The sequence below is a fragment of the Elephantulus edwardii genome, unplaced genomic scaffold, assembly GCF_000299155.1.
Source record: "Elephantulus edwardii isolate Elephantulus edwardi_28Jun2011 unplaced genomic scaffold, EleEdw1.0 scaffold00052, whole genome shotgun sequence".
Lineage (NCBI taxonomy): Eukaryota > Metazoa > Chordata > Mammalia > Macroscelidea > Macroscelididae > Elephantulus > Elephantulus edwardii.
In genome coordinates, this window is record NW_006399802.1 from 3,852,319 (window position 1) to 3,868,970 (window position 16,652).

At 42.3% G+C, this 16,652-nt stretch overlaps 1 protein-coding gene across 1 annotated transcript in view; it reads right to left on the reverse strand.

The window, feature by feature from the left end:
- Positions 1–15,301, reverse strand: part of HEMGN (hemogen) — a 24,372-nt gene extending 9,071 nt beyond the window's left edge. Inside the window, exons 1-4 of the mRNA XM_006886964.1 lie at positions 15,238–15,301; positions 11,141–11,158; positions 10,744–10,837; positions 2,720–4,062 (exon numbers count right to left, since the gene is read on the reverse strand). Coding sequence (XP_006887026.1) covers positions 2,720–4,062; positions 10,744–10,837; positions 11,141–11,158; positions 15,238–15,301 — 1,519 coding nt within the window. The remainder of the gene's footprint in view (positions 1–2,719; positions 4,063–10,743; positions 10,838–11,140; positions 11,159–15,237) is intronic.
- Positions 15,302–16,652: the final 1,351 nt, after the last annotated feature.

Consider the following 16,652-nt stretch of genomic DNA (forward strand, 5'->3'; position numbering starts at 1 on the left):
AGTGAAACCAAGGTTCTTCTTGGAGGCTAGGACTTGGAAGCACATATGCATCAGAAATCCGAACCATGACTAGAGGTGATAGAAGGAGAATTAATGCCTTTGAGCTATGGTGCTGGAGAAGAGTATTGAATATACCATGGACTGCTAGTCCTGGAGAGGGTGAAGGCTGCTCCTTGGAGGCAAGGATTCTGAAGCTTCGTCTGACATACTTTGAACATGTTGCAAGGAGTCCTTGAAAAGGGACATCATGCTTGGGAGGCTGGAGGGATAGTGCAAGAGAGGAAGATCCTTGATGAGATGGATTGATTCAGTGACTGGGGTAATGGAGGTAGGTGTGTCAGAGACAGTGAGATTGGCACAGGACCGAGCAGGGTTTAGGGCTGTTGTACATAGAGTCGTTATGAGTCACAGGTGACTCGAAAGCACATAATAACAACAACAACATACTTTGGGAATGTAGCCAGGAGGGACCAATTTTTGGAGAAGGATATTATTCTTGGAAGGGTGGAGGCACAGCACAGGATAGGAAGACCTTGGATAAGATGGATTGACACGGTAACTGGGGTAATGGGATTAGGTGTGTTGGGAGTCAGTGAGACTGGCTCAAGATAGGGCAGGATTCAGAGCTATTGTACATAAGGTCATCATGAACCATGGGCAACTCGATGGCACATAAAAACCAATAACAACAGTGTAGCTGACCTCCAGCAGGTTTCCAGAGACAAAAAATCACGAGAGAGGAGATTACCCATCTTTCTCCCATGGAGCAGCTGGAGATTTAAACTTCCTGCCTTTGAGTTGACAGTGCAGCTCCTTACCACTGGGCGTCCAGAGCTCTCTTTTAAAGATAATAACCAAAGAAAATGATCCTTTCTGGGGAGCTCTGGTGGCCTAGTGGCAAGGAGCTGCAACTACAATCCCAGAGGCGCACGGTTCGAATCCACCAGATGCTCTGCCGGGGAAGGAGGGGCAATCTCCTCCAGTACCAGTCAGATCTGATTTGACGGTACACGCACACAAAAATTTTAAAAAAAAGAAAAGAAAAGAAAATTATCCTTTCTAAGAAACTTAACCTTTCAGTTTCTCATATATAAGTGGATATTATTACTCCAATATAATTGTTAATACTGAACAAAATAATTCACATAAAATAGTTAATATAGCGTCTGGCACATGTTGCTGTTATTGTGCCATCGAGTTGCCTGAGACTCTATTTACAACAGCTACACCCTGCTCTATCCTGTGCCAATCTCACTGTCTCCAACACACCTAACTCCATTACCCCAGTCACTGAATCAATCCACCTCATTGAGGGTCTTCCTCTCTTGTTCTGTCCCTCCATCCTCATGTTACCCCTCTCCAAGGACTGAGTCCTTGTTTTAACACGTCCAAAGTATGTCAGACGAAGCTTCAGAATCCTTGTCTCCAAGGAGCAGCCTGGTTTCACCCTCTCCAGGATGAATCTGTTTCTTCTCTTAGCAATCCATGGTATATTCAATATTCTTCTTGTTAAAATAAATGTTGACTAAAATATTACTTTTAATAATAGTCTTTAAACATTATTGTGAAAGTTTAAAAAATTAATAATGGAAATAAGCTGCCACCTGGATTTCTTTAGAAAACAGTTCCATGGGCAAAATTGTGATCTGATAGATGAGCCTGTTTCTCATCCACCTACAATATTATTCAAAGAGAATCAATACTCTCAAATTTGTCAAGATGAAAAGTTGCGTGATTTTTCAAAAGTCAGTGATTGCTCAAAGAAAGGCAGGAGAAAGAAGCTTTCCAGCAATAAATATTTGGCTAAAAAGGAATTTGGTAAACCTGATAAATCTGAAAGGAATGGAAGTCCCTGGCAACTGGACCTTTTTTTATAATTGGATCTTCTGGCAATGAGTGGAGTTTGAGTTGTATCTCCCTTGGCTTTATACAATGAATGTACTCACCTTTCCTTTATCAGCAATATTACATTTTCCGGGGGTGGGGGAAATGGCATTCACCAAGCTTTTTGTTAATCTAGACTTAGATGTCCTGTAAAGTGTTTTGCATGTAATTCATCCTATAATGGGTTTACTTCCCTTACTGACTACAGTTTCTCAAAATGTATAGTATGTACAGGCACCTACTCTACGTGTTTGCATTTTTAATTAGTTTCCCTTTTTGTGTGTGTGTATGTTTTTCACTAGTTTATTTTCAAAATTCTAATGAAAATTCGAACAAATTCTTTCCATTTCCCTCACCCCCCACCCATCAAATTGTACAACCCAATGATTAATCCCCTCTTTCCCCTGCACATCCACATCCCTCTGCCTCCAGCCTCTCCCATCCCTCCTGGATCCTTGTACTCATTCTACAATAATGGTCTTATACAATATTTATCTTTGTGGGACCAAGTTAGTTCACTCAGCATAATGCTCTTCAGTCCCTCCCAAGTTAGGCAGTAATTTACAAAGTTATTGCTCCTGCATGCTGCATAGTATTCCATGTCAATTATTTTCTTTTAAGCTTTTGGAAAAGTAGCCAGACAGGTATTGGCTGAAGGAAAAGCATTTTTCATTTAAATCTAGCCCAATCACTGGAGAGAACCCGAGGTTGTCAAGTAAGATTGAAAATCCCTCTGGTGGGGATCCCACCACTAGTTAGGGCTGTGACTCCAAATGGGAAATATCAGTAAGTGGTGTTGGCTCTTGTTGTCTCGTTTCCAATAAACAGTCCTTACCTTGAGGGAAAGTAGAAGCATCCTGAGTCTCCTCCTGGTGTACTATGTGTACCGTGGGGTTCTGGCCGGCAGGAACGCCTGTTTCTTCATATGCTTCTGGAATGCATTCTTTGGGCACATCTCTATCTGTATATGGCTTAGTACGGAGGTCTTCCGGCTCAGATGTTTCTTGATATATTTCAGGTGAATTTTCCTCAGATCTAGGCATTTCTCGGTATGCTTCAGACAAAGATTCGTCAGGCTCAATTTCCTCCTGGTTTGTGCCAGAAGAATAGTCTTCAAGCTCAGGAGTCTCTTTGTATATTTCAGGAGAATATTCTTGAGTCTCAGCTGTTTCTTGAAGGGTTTTAGGAGAAGGGGATTTAGGTACAGTCATTTCTTCATACGTTTTGTGGGAGAAGGATTCAGATTCAGTTGTTTCTTGGTCTGTTTTGGTAGACAGGTCTTTGGGCACAACTGTATCTGGCATTTTCAGAAAGACACTTTCCATCTCAGCTGTTCCTCTGTCTAGTTCAGAATTCCACTCCTCAGCTGGTTTTTGGTCTGTTTCAAGAGGGTCATCTTCAGGCACTTCTGGTTCAGGGTATAGCCCAGGAGGGCAGCCTTCCAGGTCATCTGTATCCTCCGATGTTGTAGAAGCAAGGGCTGCAGGTACAGCACTCCCTTTGCACATTTTTGGAGAGAGGTCTTCCGGTACGGCCATATCTTGGTCCATTCTAGGAGGATGCTCTTGGAACTCAGCTATTTCTTGGCACATTTCAGGTTCAGCAATATCTTGGTACATTCTGGAAGGACAGTCTTCAAGTACAGCTGTCTCTTGGCACGTCTCAGGAGAGAGGACTTCAGGTTCGGCCATATCTTGGCCCATCCTAGGACACTCTTGAAGCACAGGTGTTTCTTGGCATGTTTCATGTTCGGCAACATCTGGGAACATTCTGGAAGGACAGTCTTCAAGTACAACTGTCTCTTGGCACGTCTCAGAAGAGAGGACCTCAGGTTCAGCCATATCTAGGCCTGTTTCGGAAAGGTGGTTTTGTGCCCCTGTTTCTTGGGACTCAGAACAATTTTCCTGATAAACAAGACTTTCTTGACCTCTTTCAGAAAAGTCTTCATCAGCTCCTGCGCCTTCTTCAGAGGCTCCGGGAAGGCAGGCGTCCCTGGCACTCCCACAGGGCTCAGGTTCTTGCTCTGTAGGTTCTCGCTCTGTACGTTCCCACACTTCCTCCACCGTTTTCTTTCCTTTTCGTGGTCGAGGCTCCACTTTCAGCTTGGTGGCTTGTTGCCTCCTTCTTCCACTTTCATTTCCTTTTTCCATTCTCTGCCGCTTACTTCTTTTGTGTTCCCTGTGGAGAGATCAGAGTCAGTGTCAGCAACAGGGCTACACAATTCAAACAGATGCTCGCTAGTAACATATCCAGGCCTTCCTGCTGTGTGGCCTTGTGTGTGTTACTTCACCTTTTCAGGTTCAAACTCCTTGATCATAAAATAAAAGGATAAACGGTGGCAGATGTTGTCAGTGGCCAGGAGAAGACATTGCCCTCTGGGATTTAGGGGTTCTGAGGCTTGACTCACCAGGAAACTTCTGGCGTATGAGTGTATGTATGTGTATATGTGACAGAGAAGTAACATGAAAGCTTGGTTATGAAAAATGATCACTCTTGTTATAAATAGATTAGCATTCTATGGGAAAGGAACCCTGGTGGCAGATGTTTGGGTTGTGTTGTGCTGGTGTGCTAATCGAAAGGTTGGCTGTTTGAACCCACGGAAAGAAACCCTGGTGGCAGATGTTTGGGTTGTGTTGTGCTGGTGTGCTAATCGAAAGGTTGGCTGTTTGAACCCACCAGCCACTGCACAAGACAGAAATGAGGCAGTCTCCTGTTAATGATTTACAGCCATGGAAACCCAGTTCAGGTTTGCCGTGAGCCGAAATGGACTGGACAGCAGTGGGTGAGATGCAGACAGAGAGTTAAGGGCCCGTGAGTTTGTGCTAATGGGGAAGCAACAGTTTTGAAAAGGAGAGGGAGAATGATTGTGTAACTTGAAGAACATTACTGAATTGGACATGCATCATCTGTGTTGCTGAGTTCGCAGTTGTTCTGCTGTGTGTATTTTCAACAACAATAAATACACAAGTTATGTTTTTTTTAAAAAATAGGTTGTTGTTATTGCGTGACTTCGAGTCAGAACCAACCCATTGTTGACCCTCCAGCAGGTTTTCAGAGGCAGTAGATCATACTGGAGCAGATTTCCTTCTTCCACGGAGCAGCTGGTAGATTGAAACCTTTGGGATTGCAGTGCAGCTCCTTGTCACTAGGCAACCAGAGCTCCTAGGCTGGCACTCTGCTTTATACACTAGTCTCTTTCTGTTTCGTCTGTGTAAGTTAGCCCATTGAGCCCTGGGTAAACTGATACACAGCTGGGTTTGCAGCTCCACAAAGCTGCAGACCCACCCAGGCATGACTCCTGTTCGTGCAGTGGATGATGTGTACAGTTTGCTTGTCTTTTGCAGTGTCTCACAGGAAGAATGCTGATGAGCTCTAGTACACAGCAAGCACCGTGTGCCGTAAGCTGTGTCAGAAGCTGCACACACTGTTTTAAGGTTATAAAGTCTGCATAAGGGCACGAGCAGCCATATTATACCTACTGCTAATTAATGGCTGGGTTAAATATCTAAAAGATTAAAGACTATGCATGGAAATTATAGCCAGTGAAGATTGTTAGGCACAGCAGATATAACCAGAATACAGATGGCCAATACAGATGGGCTAGAAGGGAGAAAAAGATGCTATAAATAAGCATTTCATCGTTTTTCTAAGCCTATTGACATTCTGCTCCATGCGACCTGCTCTGCAGAGCCTTCTTCACGGGACCACCTGCTGCAGTGCTTTCTGCTCAGAGCTCCTGGAGCCTTTACTGTGCGGAGCCTGCCTTAGACCCTCATCTCAGAGGAGACCTCATTTCCTTTCGTAAACTTGATGTTCCCTGGAGAGAAAACCAGTCTCTTCAAAAACCCTTATAGTACTCATAGAGTCTTATACATTTTTCAAAAAGTATATCCTAGTATATTCTACTTTTCTCTGTGTTTAAAAATATCCATGATGGATAAGGTTTTCATTTTTAAAATGATCATTCCACCAAAACCAGTCTGTGGCCAGTATCAAATATATGTATATATGATACTTAGACATCTAATTAATGCCTTTGAGTTGTGGTGCTGGAGAAGAATCTTGAACATACCATGGACTTTCAAGAGAACAAACAAGTCTGTCTTAGAGAGAGTGAAACCAAGCTGCTCCTTAGAAGCAAAGATTTTGAAGTTCTGTCTCACATATTTGGGCATGTGGCTAAGACGGACCAGTCCTTAGAGAGGGACATCATGCTTGGAAGCGTGGAGGGACAAAGCAGGAGAGAAAGACCCTGAATGAGATGGATTGACACAGTAACTGGGGTAATGGCGGTAGGTGTATGGGAGACAGTAAGACTGGCTCAGAGTAGAGCAGAGTTCAATCAGAGAACATAGGGTCTCTATGAGAGTTCCAGGTGACTCGATGACAGATAACAATAACAAGAACATATATCAGATAGGGAGCTCTGGTAGCCTAGTGATTAAGGTGGTGTGCTGCCCACTCAAAGGCAGACTGTTGGAATACACCAGCTGTTTTGAGAGAGAAAAACTGGCAGTCTCCTCCTGAGTACTTTTCAGTCTCTGAAAACCTGCTGGAGGGTCAGTTATGACTTGATGATGTATAAGAACATATAAATTCCAAATAAATAACATATATTGCATACACACAGGGTCAAGATAAAAATTATATACAGTAAAAAATATTAAAAATCATGTAGAAGAGGCAGTCTAAAGAAGATGGTTATGGGAACTCATTATTTTGAACTATAACTCTAAGCAACCAAGGTAATGAGATTAATAATAACATTCTTATTAATTAAAAATAAACAATGTTGTTTTTAAGTGCCGTTGAGTAAAATACAACCCATAGCGACCCTACGAACTCTGTGATCTGAACCCTGTCTTATCCTGAGCCATCCTCACACCTCCTGACACATTAGAGCCAGAAAGAAACAATAGTATATCCGAATTCTTCAGGACACATTTTTTCCCCTAGGTATTAAATCTTAAATAATTTTCTATGCAGATCTCAATATAAGGGAACCTGAGTAATATAATGTGCATGTCTTTCCTGGTATTTGAGAGATATAAAAATAGCCACATACATGTAATGTCATGAAACCCATTTGTCAAGTAAGCTTTCACTCAATAATAATAAGTTAATATATATCCATGTGGTCTATCTAGACCAATATTTATCGACTCTGTGATTGCAAGCAAGTCTCTTATGACTTAGTTTCCTCATCTTTAAAATGGGGGCTCATCTCACCAAGCTCACATGGTTGTTATAAGAATCATATTTAATAACTTATATGAGTAAGTTCTACAAACAGGAATGGTTCTCTGATATTAAAATAGGAAACACACTATTTCCTCTGTGTCAAGAACTGCTGTAAGTTAATTACCTTTTGCTGTCTCATGTAATTGTTACATCATTTTATAAAGTAGATACTGTTGTTATCTCCCTCTGGCAGATGACAAAACTGAGGCAGAAAGAGGCTAAGGAACGTGGTTAATCAACTAGGAAGTTAGGGAGCCGGGTTTCACATCTATTTACGCTAGCTTTACCAGCTGGGCTTTAACCATTTCACTGTGCTGCCTCTCTCTGGTACTAAGCTATCACTGTGTGTGATAACTTGTCTTTGATGTTGTTGTCACACCATTGAGTCAACACCAACCCATAGCTGACCAACCAATGAGTTTTCGGAGGCTGTAAATTACACAAGAGGAGATTGCCCATCTTTCTCCATGTAGCATCTGTTCTCCCACAAATTCAAAATATATACCTTTGGATCAGCAGTTCAATTCTTTCTACTAGGCCACCAGAGAGTATGTGGTACATAACAGTGTGAAAGAGGCTATGCCCACCCCTCATTTACTGACATGATTGGTTCTAAAGACCAAGGTGTGCAAAAATGGAGGATGACCACATCAGATCACAAAACAGAGGCTGGCTACATCATTGCATAACTTCCTACATCATTGAGAATCACAGCCAGGCCAACCTGACACACAACCTTAACCATCATTGGGGTTTTCTCACCTTCCACCTAAGCATCCATTACTGTTAGACATGTCATTAATGTGCAAAATAGTAGATTATTTTTTTATCATCGTCAGTTTAAAATGTCAGATGATAAAATAGTCAACAAGTGAGGAGTGAGTATTCCGCCTGCAGGAGTATACAAGCGTGCCACCAGTGCAAGAGCAGCCAGGGGCAAAGAGGCTCGCCAAGGCATGCTCCAGGAGGGTGATCATCTCAGCATTGTCCCTGCAGAACCCTGATTCTGTGAGCACCCTGAGCCTCGCACCCTGAGCCTCGCTCAGTCCAGTTCCAGGAGGCTGAGCACATCAGCCAGGTACAAAGAGACTGATGTATAAACCCAAAGCCCAGTGAGAAATACAAACTCACACAGAAGAGAATGCTTTGGCTAGCAAATGAAAGCACTGCTTTTCCATAGGCAAATTTTCCAGGTTGCTTGGTGGGTAGGAGAACTAATTGTATAATTACAGCCACAGAACCCGAATACAGGCTTTTCTCCTATAACATGATGTATTGTGATTTTTAAATTAAAAAGAACTCACTTTCCAGAAAAATAACTGTCTCTGGAGGTAGAGGGGAGAAATAGAGTTGGCACAAAGGCCTCAGAACCTATCTATGCAAGTTTTAAATGGCTAACAAAAATGATCCTTGGTACTAGCAGAGTTCACTTGGATAATCCAAACAGGTAAATGTGACTGAAGGTTGTTTTGAAGGAGACAGGACGAACACACAACACAACAACACAACAGATAGTTTCTGTTGCAAACTGATAGATGTGGCTTGCAGATGCTGAGGTCATGCAAATAAGAGAGTCGTGCTGAGCCAGGGTAGCTGCGGTTAAGCCGGGCACGGGAGGAAGTGCAGCCTGACACTTGCGGGCAGCTGTGTGGGGTGGCCGCTGTGAGCTACTCTGGTGGGGTGGTGCTCTGGATTCGAGCACTCATTTGTTTTCAGTTGTCATAAAACACTGCTCAAAAGGTTCTTGCTTACATATTGCAAGTCAAGGTGACAGCCTTTTCCTTTCCTATAAAATTTTCATTCTACTCTCACTATTATCCAACTTGGTAGGGAAAATCATGAAATAACATTATGGCTGAGTTATACTGATTCCATTCTCCTATTGTGTGAGCTAAAGGAACCCTCATGGCACAGTAGGTAAGGTGTTGCTGCTAACCAAAAGATCAGCAGTTCAAACCTACCAGCTGCCCTGCGAGAGAAAGATGTAGGATTCTGCTTCTGGAAAGATGTACAGCCTTAGAAATCACGTGGGACAGGGTCTACTCTGTCCCGTCGGCTTGCTGAGTAGAAATCTGTTTCCCTGTGATGGGTTTAGAACCATCTGGTGCTGCAGAAACATGTTATAACTGAGCTTTGTGTTGCAGCCTCACAGACAAAATACTTCATCCATAAACCAAAAAGGAAGAAAGAAAATAAACAAAAGCCTGCTGCCACAGGGTCAATTCCAACTCACAGTGACCCTTCATTGTGATTTCTGAGGCTGTGAATTTCAGTGGGAGCAAAAAACTGCCTCCTCTTTCTCCTGAAGAGCAGCTGGTGGATTCAAACTGCTGGCCTTGTGGATGGCAGCCCAACAGTTAACCCTTTATGCCACCAAGACTATCACAGGGCTTAAAGGCAACTCTTGAGAAGAATGCTTAGCCCAGTGGTTTTTGGTGGCAGGTGATTTTGACCCCCAGGGTACATTGAGCCACGCCTTGACTCATTTTTAATTGTGACAACTGGAGGGAGGGGTGCTGCTGGTAGGAGAGGTCAGAGACCTTGCTGAGCCACATGCACAGGCCTCTCCTCCACCACCAGAATGGCCCTGCCCACAGTACTGTTGTTTGCCATCGAGCTGGGATCGACTCATAGCTGAGCCTCCAGCAGATTTTCAGAGACAGTAAATCACAGAGGAGGAGATTACCCATCCTTCTCCCGAGGAGCAGCTGGTAGATTTGAACCGTATGCCTTTGGAATTGCAGCACCATTAGACCCCACAGTATAGAAATCTCAAAATCCAGGTGTAGATGGATACTACAATTCCAGCCCTGCACAATCCCCCTTCTATCGTCAAGCAAACCACTCTGTTCACAGCTGCATTTTAAGATGTGAGTGGATGCTGCCTGATTTATAGTCACCCTATTCTGTGCTCCCTACAAGAGATGACATACAGCTGACTTTGAATGGAGATACAAGGATGCCTCAGATTCTTCTGCTTCTTCATGTACAGATGATGTTTTGTCTTTCTCTATAGAGAGTTTGTCACCCATATGATAAAGATTTCACTAACAGAAGACATAGAGAACTGGTGGAAGGCTTCCTCACTGGTAAGCCCCACGCCTAACAACATGATGTTTAATATGTTTCTATGAGAGAAGCTGAGTCACCAATATGTCTCTGTCATCAGAGGCCAATATATCTCTGTTGTCTGATGCTTTAATTAAAAGTGATCAGGGATAAAATTGTGTTCCCTCTACTAGTGGCCTAGTGGCAAGAAGCTGCCCTGCAATCCAGAAGGCACGTGGTTCATGTCCACCAGCTGCTCTGCAGAAGGATGAACAATCTCCTCCCGTGCAATGAACAGCCTCTGAAAACCTGCTAGAGGGTCAGCATGGGTCAGTTGCAACTCGATGCTGCTCAACAGCAACAACAACTGTTTTACTCTGTGAGCCTTAACCCACCAGAGATTTAGTTTCCCTTCTTAGTAAAATAGGGATTACAGTGCCTGATTCTTGGACTGGTTGGAAACATCATCTGTGAAGTGAGCACTACTTTAAGTAGCACTACTTGGAACACAGCATCGCTCATTTGAGAGTATGTGTTCTCTCCCCACAATGATGTCCAATGATACTGTACCCAAACAGCCAGTGGAAGGTTTCTTTTTCCTGCGCTTCAGCTTTTCTTTTCCTGAGTTGTTCCCGGTTTCGCAAACACCTGGTTCCAATGACTTCTGTAGGACCAAAGTGAGAGACGGTTAGCAGGAAAAGTGATGCTTGATGGAATTTATCAATAAAAAAAGTCTTATTTAAAAAAGAGTCTTATAGTTACAGCAATGAATGAATGGAAATCCAAAATCTCTGTAAATGTTCATTAAAATTATTAATTTTAAAAAACCCAAAAACCAAACTGTGGCTAACTGAAAAAAAAAATGGGAATCCCAGAACACTTGTGAAACCTATACTTGAACCAGGACGCAACTGTCAGAACAGAGCAAAGAAACATTGCATGGTTCAAAATCAGGAAGGATGTATGCCAGGAATGTGTCCTATCTCTATATCTTTTCCATCTATATGCAGAACAGATCATACAGGAGGCTGGGCTGTATGAGGAGGAATATGACATCAGGATTAGAGGAAGATTCATCAACAACCTGCATTTTGCAGATGATATAACCTTCCCTGCTGAAACTGAGGAGGACCTGAAATACTTGCTGCAGAAGGTCAAGGACTTCACCCTTCAATATGGATTGAAGCTCAACATCAAGAAAACAAAGATTCTCACCACTGGGGGTGGGGGGCAGGGAAGAGTCCTATAGAAAGGCAATAGAATCTCCACGTGGTGTCTAAGATTCCCCCCCAGTTGGGGTTTTTTCCCTTCTTTTAATTTTTTCCCCCAGGGGAAAGCACAAATGCAGACCCCCACCAGCACAAACTAAGCAGTTGAATTTCCTACATTTAGGGAAATGGCGGGGGTCAGCACATCCAGAATGCAAAGGATAAGGCCCACCCAGGGAAAGCCTCCTTCATGACAATCTCACCTGCAGGGTAAGTATACCCTCCTGCTTTTGGAAGACAACTCTTCAGAGTGATTGTTTGTAAATGTGTTATCACCCTGTTATGATGTTACATATTGTAACATATTGTACATATTGTACAAATGAAAGAAAAAGAAGTCATCCATGCTCTGCCATTCTTAACTTGCCTTCCTTTTATTCATTTGCATCCAGCCCTTGTATTACGAGAGTTTTAACATCAAGTGGATAGGAAATACACTGCCAAATCCAAGGCAAGCAGTTCAAATCTATAAGCTGCTTCCAGGGAGAAAGATGAATAAGCTCTTCTGTGTGGTTTACAGCCTCTGAAAACCCACTGCAGGTCAGCAGTGAGTCAGTTCTGATTCAACTACAGTGAACAACGATGTTGTTGTTAGGTGCCGTTAAATCGAGTATGATTCATAGCAACCCATGAACAACAGATCTGAACCCTGTCCTGCCTTGTACCATCCTCATTCCTGACACACTAGAGCCCGTTTGTGGCAGTCATCATGTCATCCGCCTGGTTGAGGGTCTTCCTCTCCTTTGCCAATCCTCCACCCTTCCAAGCATCATGTCCCTCTCCAAGCAACAGCCCCTCCTAGCAACATGCCTGAAGTATGTGAGGCAAAGCCTCATCATCCTTGCCTCCAAAGAGCTCTCTGGCTGCATTCTCTCCAAGACACGTTTGTTTGGGATGTTCAGTGCTCTTCTCCAACACCACAACTCAAAGGCATCAATTCTTTTTCAACACAACAACTATATTGTTGTTATATGCCATCCAGTCACCTGCGACTCATTGCAAACCAATGTACAATAGCTCTGAAGCCTGCCCTATGCTGACACACCTCCTCCCACTGCCCCAGTTCCTGTATCAGTCCATCTCATCCAGGGTCTTCTCCTGTGATGTCCTTCTCCAAGGACCTGCCCCTCCTGGCCTTGTGCCCTAATAGCATACCATTATTTTGTATATCTTTAATCTAACATCATATAAAATATTTTCTATTGTACAGTCTTAAACATACTTGCTATTTAATCAAGTCGATATATTATTATTTATCTAATTGCTTGACTTTTTCTTGGGCAATGAATTGTTGTGTAGATCAAATTGTAATATGCATATTTATGCATTCTTTAGCATTGTGTTTGCCCAAATTCTTTAACATACTAAAGTTACTATCATAAAAAAAGTTCTGTTGCCTTATAAATTTGAAGAAATACTGCCAAAGGGGCCCTTTAGAGTAGTGAGAGAAGACCTTCACCCTGAAACCCACAGCGTCCCTTTTCAGCAGGAAGTAGCTAAGAGAATACGCCATCCCCTTTTCCTTATGAATCAGGGTGAAGTCTCTCTCAGGGAGGAGTGATAGGGAATGGCAAAGGACACACTGACAAAGGAGATTAATCAGAACTGGCTTTGACAAGCACTGTGGCAATTGGACAATTAAAACAGACATGGGGGGGAAAGAAGAACGAACTGGGGATGAGGGTGGAGAAAACAGTGCAACAATGAATGAATGAAAACCCAAAATATCTGTAAATGTTCATTAAAACTAATGAAATTTAATTTAAAAAATAAATAAATAAATAAATTTGAGGAAAGTTAATGAGTCTTTGAAGTAGCCTTTTTTTGAGCCTTTACTATGTTAATCTACACTGTCACCCTCAGTAGAGGACAGAGGGTGTAGTCTGACCATGGTACATTTTATACTAAGGACATCACCACCACCAATTGCCACAGAGTTCACAGAGTCATAGCAACCCCATGTGTGCCAGAATAGAATTATGCTCCACGAGATGGTTAATTTCCCCCCCCCAGAAGTTGATCCTCACGTCTTTTTTTCTAAGGTGCCTATGCGGAGACCCTAACTTCTGACTTTGAATGAGCGGCTGAGCCCATCCACTGTTTGCATGACCCAGGGGCTCCTATTCTTATGACAGCGATGGAAAATAATTGCATCTCTATTTTTACCAACCTCTAATTTAAATTACCATTTCCTTCAATTATGAAAGTAGGAACAAACCACAGTGGTTTTACCAGTACCTGAAACTTCTTGATTTTCATATCCCATAGCAGTTGTTGCAAATACCTCGGAATATCATTTATGTTTACCATTAATATAGTTTTAGACCTACAGCTGTATCTCATTGTTTAGCGTATATGCAAACCTTTTATTACCAGATCACAATGCTTTTTTAATGTGATAAGTGTATGTTATCATATTCCTTTTCCTTTATTTTTTTATTTAATTTCTTCTTTCCTCCCCCAAAAAGTGTCCTCTTTAATGTTCATAAGAATTTCATTTAGCAAGACACAGATATAATGAAAGGTAATTTGATTTAGGTTAATGCATTCCATTTTTAAGTGCTTACTGAAAATAGTATTTCAAAATTATATTCTCATCAGGAAAAATACCTAACACTTCACAAATGTTTGTGGCATACTTGTACAGGGGCCTTGCTAATCTCCATATCGTTACAATTTTAGGGTATGTGCTGCCATTGAAGCAAGGGTTCCTATGTGTTTGTTTGGGGCTCTTTTTATTCTAAGAAGGGGTCTATAGGATTCATCAGAGTGGCACAAAAAAGTTTAAAGCCTTCTCTTAGGGTATCTCAAGATTTAGAAGTCAGCAAAACCATTTGAGAGCTGTTGCTTTAGTGTAGATCCAAGGAGTAGGGTTTGTGAGTCGAGAGAATAAACACAATTGTGCCATGCTTCAAAGCCCAAGGCTCAGATCTCTTGTTCATAGTTATGTGTCATAATCGACTCCATGGCACCTAATAAGAATAGTGGTTGCTAATCATTGTCACATCTCTTTCCAACAGTTATACCAAATTTATACTAGCTTGAGAACATATGGATGTATTTACATTCCCATTGTTGTTGTTAGGTGCCTTCACATCTACCAGGACTCATAGCAGCCCTAAGAACAAAAGATCTGAACCCTGTTCCTCTCCTGCACCATCCTCATACTTCCTGACACACGCCAGCCCATTGCAGCAGTCACCGTGTCAATTCACCTGACGGAGGGTCTTCCTCTCCTTTGCTGACCCTCCACTCTTCCCAGCATCATGTCCTCCTCCAAGGAATAGCACCTCCTCACAATATCTTCAGAGTGTGTGAGGTGAAGCCCCATTTTCCTGCCTCCAAAGAGGCACCAAGTCTACTGCAACAAGTGCTTCAAGTCCTCCTCACCTTCAGCAAACAAGGTTGTCTCCTCTGCATAAGGCAGATTATTGATGAGTCTCCCTCCAATCTTGATGCCACTCTCCTCCTCATAGAGTCCAGCCTCTCAGATAACTTGCTTGGCATACAGATTGGATAGGTATGGAGAGATGTATTTCCATACACATTCAGTATTGGGCATGATCATTATCTTTTAATACTTTTTTTAATCAACAATTTGTTCATTGCTTCCTTGTGTTTCTCTGGCTTGTTAGACTCATAGTGTTAGCAGGCCTCAGGAAGTTCTACAGCCTTAATCCTCCACATGTTCTATGTACATACTCAAACCTTTTTGTGCCAAATTGAAAAAAAGAATAGTCACCTAACCATCACCCGCATTCCTCCCAGCAGCCACTGCCTTGTAAAGTCTCTTTACCTGAATGAGGATCAGGTGTCTGGTGAGCCTTCCCACGTGGCGATTGGTCCTTTCTTAAATCCATCTTGCCGCAGTTCCTTCCCGTTTTAGTCTGATGTCCACAAGCAGCCTAGGAGCTTTCAAAAAAAAAAAGTCCAAAGTAACTAACACTTTAAAACACACGCATACACACAGTCACTTGTCGCTTAGCTTCCCGCCTAAATGCTTTATCTGGCTGGACCACAGCTGCAGGCTAATTCTGCTATCTTTATCACCTCACACAGGTGTGTGAAGGGGAAGATGGCGGGTGCTGACTTTTATGAAGCAGCCACTCTGTTGTGCTACAGTCCTCATGACTTCAGTTCTACTTGCCATGAAGTGTGGGGAGTTGATGTCCCCGTATTCACATAGGGGGAGGTTTGATGGAGAAGGCGCAATGGGGGAGGCTCTGAACCAGGTCTTTGCCAGAACAAATTAATTCCTCTGTCTAATTCGACAGAGGTAAGTAATCCCTGTCTTCCCACGTCATAACAGTTCTGTGTAAGTGAAAAGAATGGGTACAAAACTTTTGAAGTGTCCTTAAAGAGATGTGAAATTCTCTATTGTTTCCCAGCATGCAGCATTCTCCTGCCTACCTTACACTGCTGAAAAAGAACACTGTTTTGCTGTGTATGCTGTTAAAGCTAAAGAAATGAATACAAAGAGAAGAACTAGACTAGGAATTCAAAACAAATTTAAACCTTTTCCCGCTCACTCAATCATTAACTAGAGACATCCACTATTACTCAAGCAGAGAAAGACCAAAAGCATTTCTCAATGAAAATATCACCATGCTATGCCACAAATTAAGTTGAAGTCAAAGTGTTCATGAAGGGAAAAAGATATATATAGTGGGTCATTTGTTCTACCAAGAATCCTTCCTTCCCCATAGCTGACTAAGTCCGACTGAACACAGCCGCCAGCCAACCTGGGAGATATAGGGTTAATGCACATTGCATCAAAGTGAGTTTCAATTCCAGTACTCCCATTTTCTAATTCTGTAATCATGGACAAGTTAGAAGCTGTAGGAATAATGCTGGTTTATATTCTTTAGGATTATTGAGATGATTCATTCAGATAATCCATATAAAGCATTTTATTTGTGCCTGGAATATTAAATATATAAAAACTCAAAAGTCATCGCTGTTGAGCTGAAAGTTACTCATAACTGACTCTCCCCTGGGTTTCCAGAAGCTGTAAATTGCTTGGGAGGAGATTGTCCATCTTTCTCCCAGAGAGAAGCTAGTGGATTCGAACCACCCACATTTGGGTTGGTGGACAGCACAACACCCTACTGAAGAGGCCACCAGAACTCCCTATTGAATATGTAGTGACTGTCATAGTGTATCTAGTTTATAAATGCTAATTGCTTTTGTTAATAATAAAAGTATGGTAAA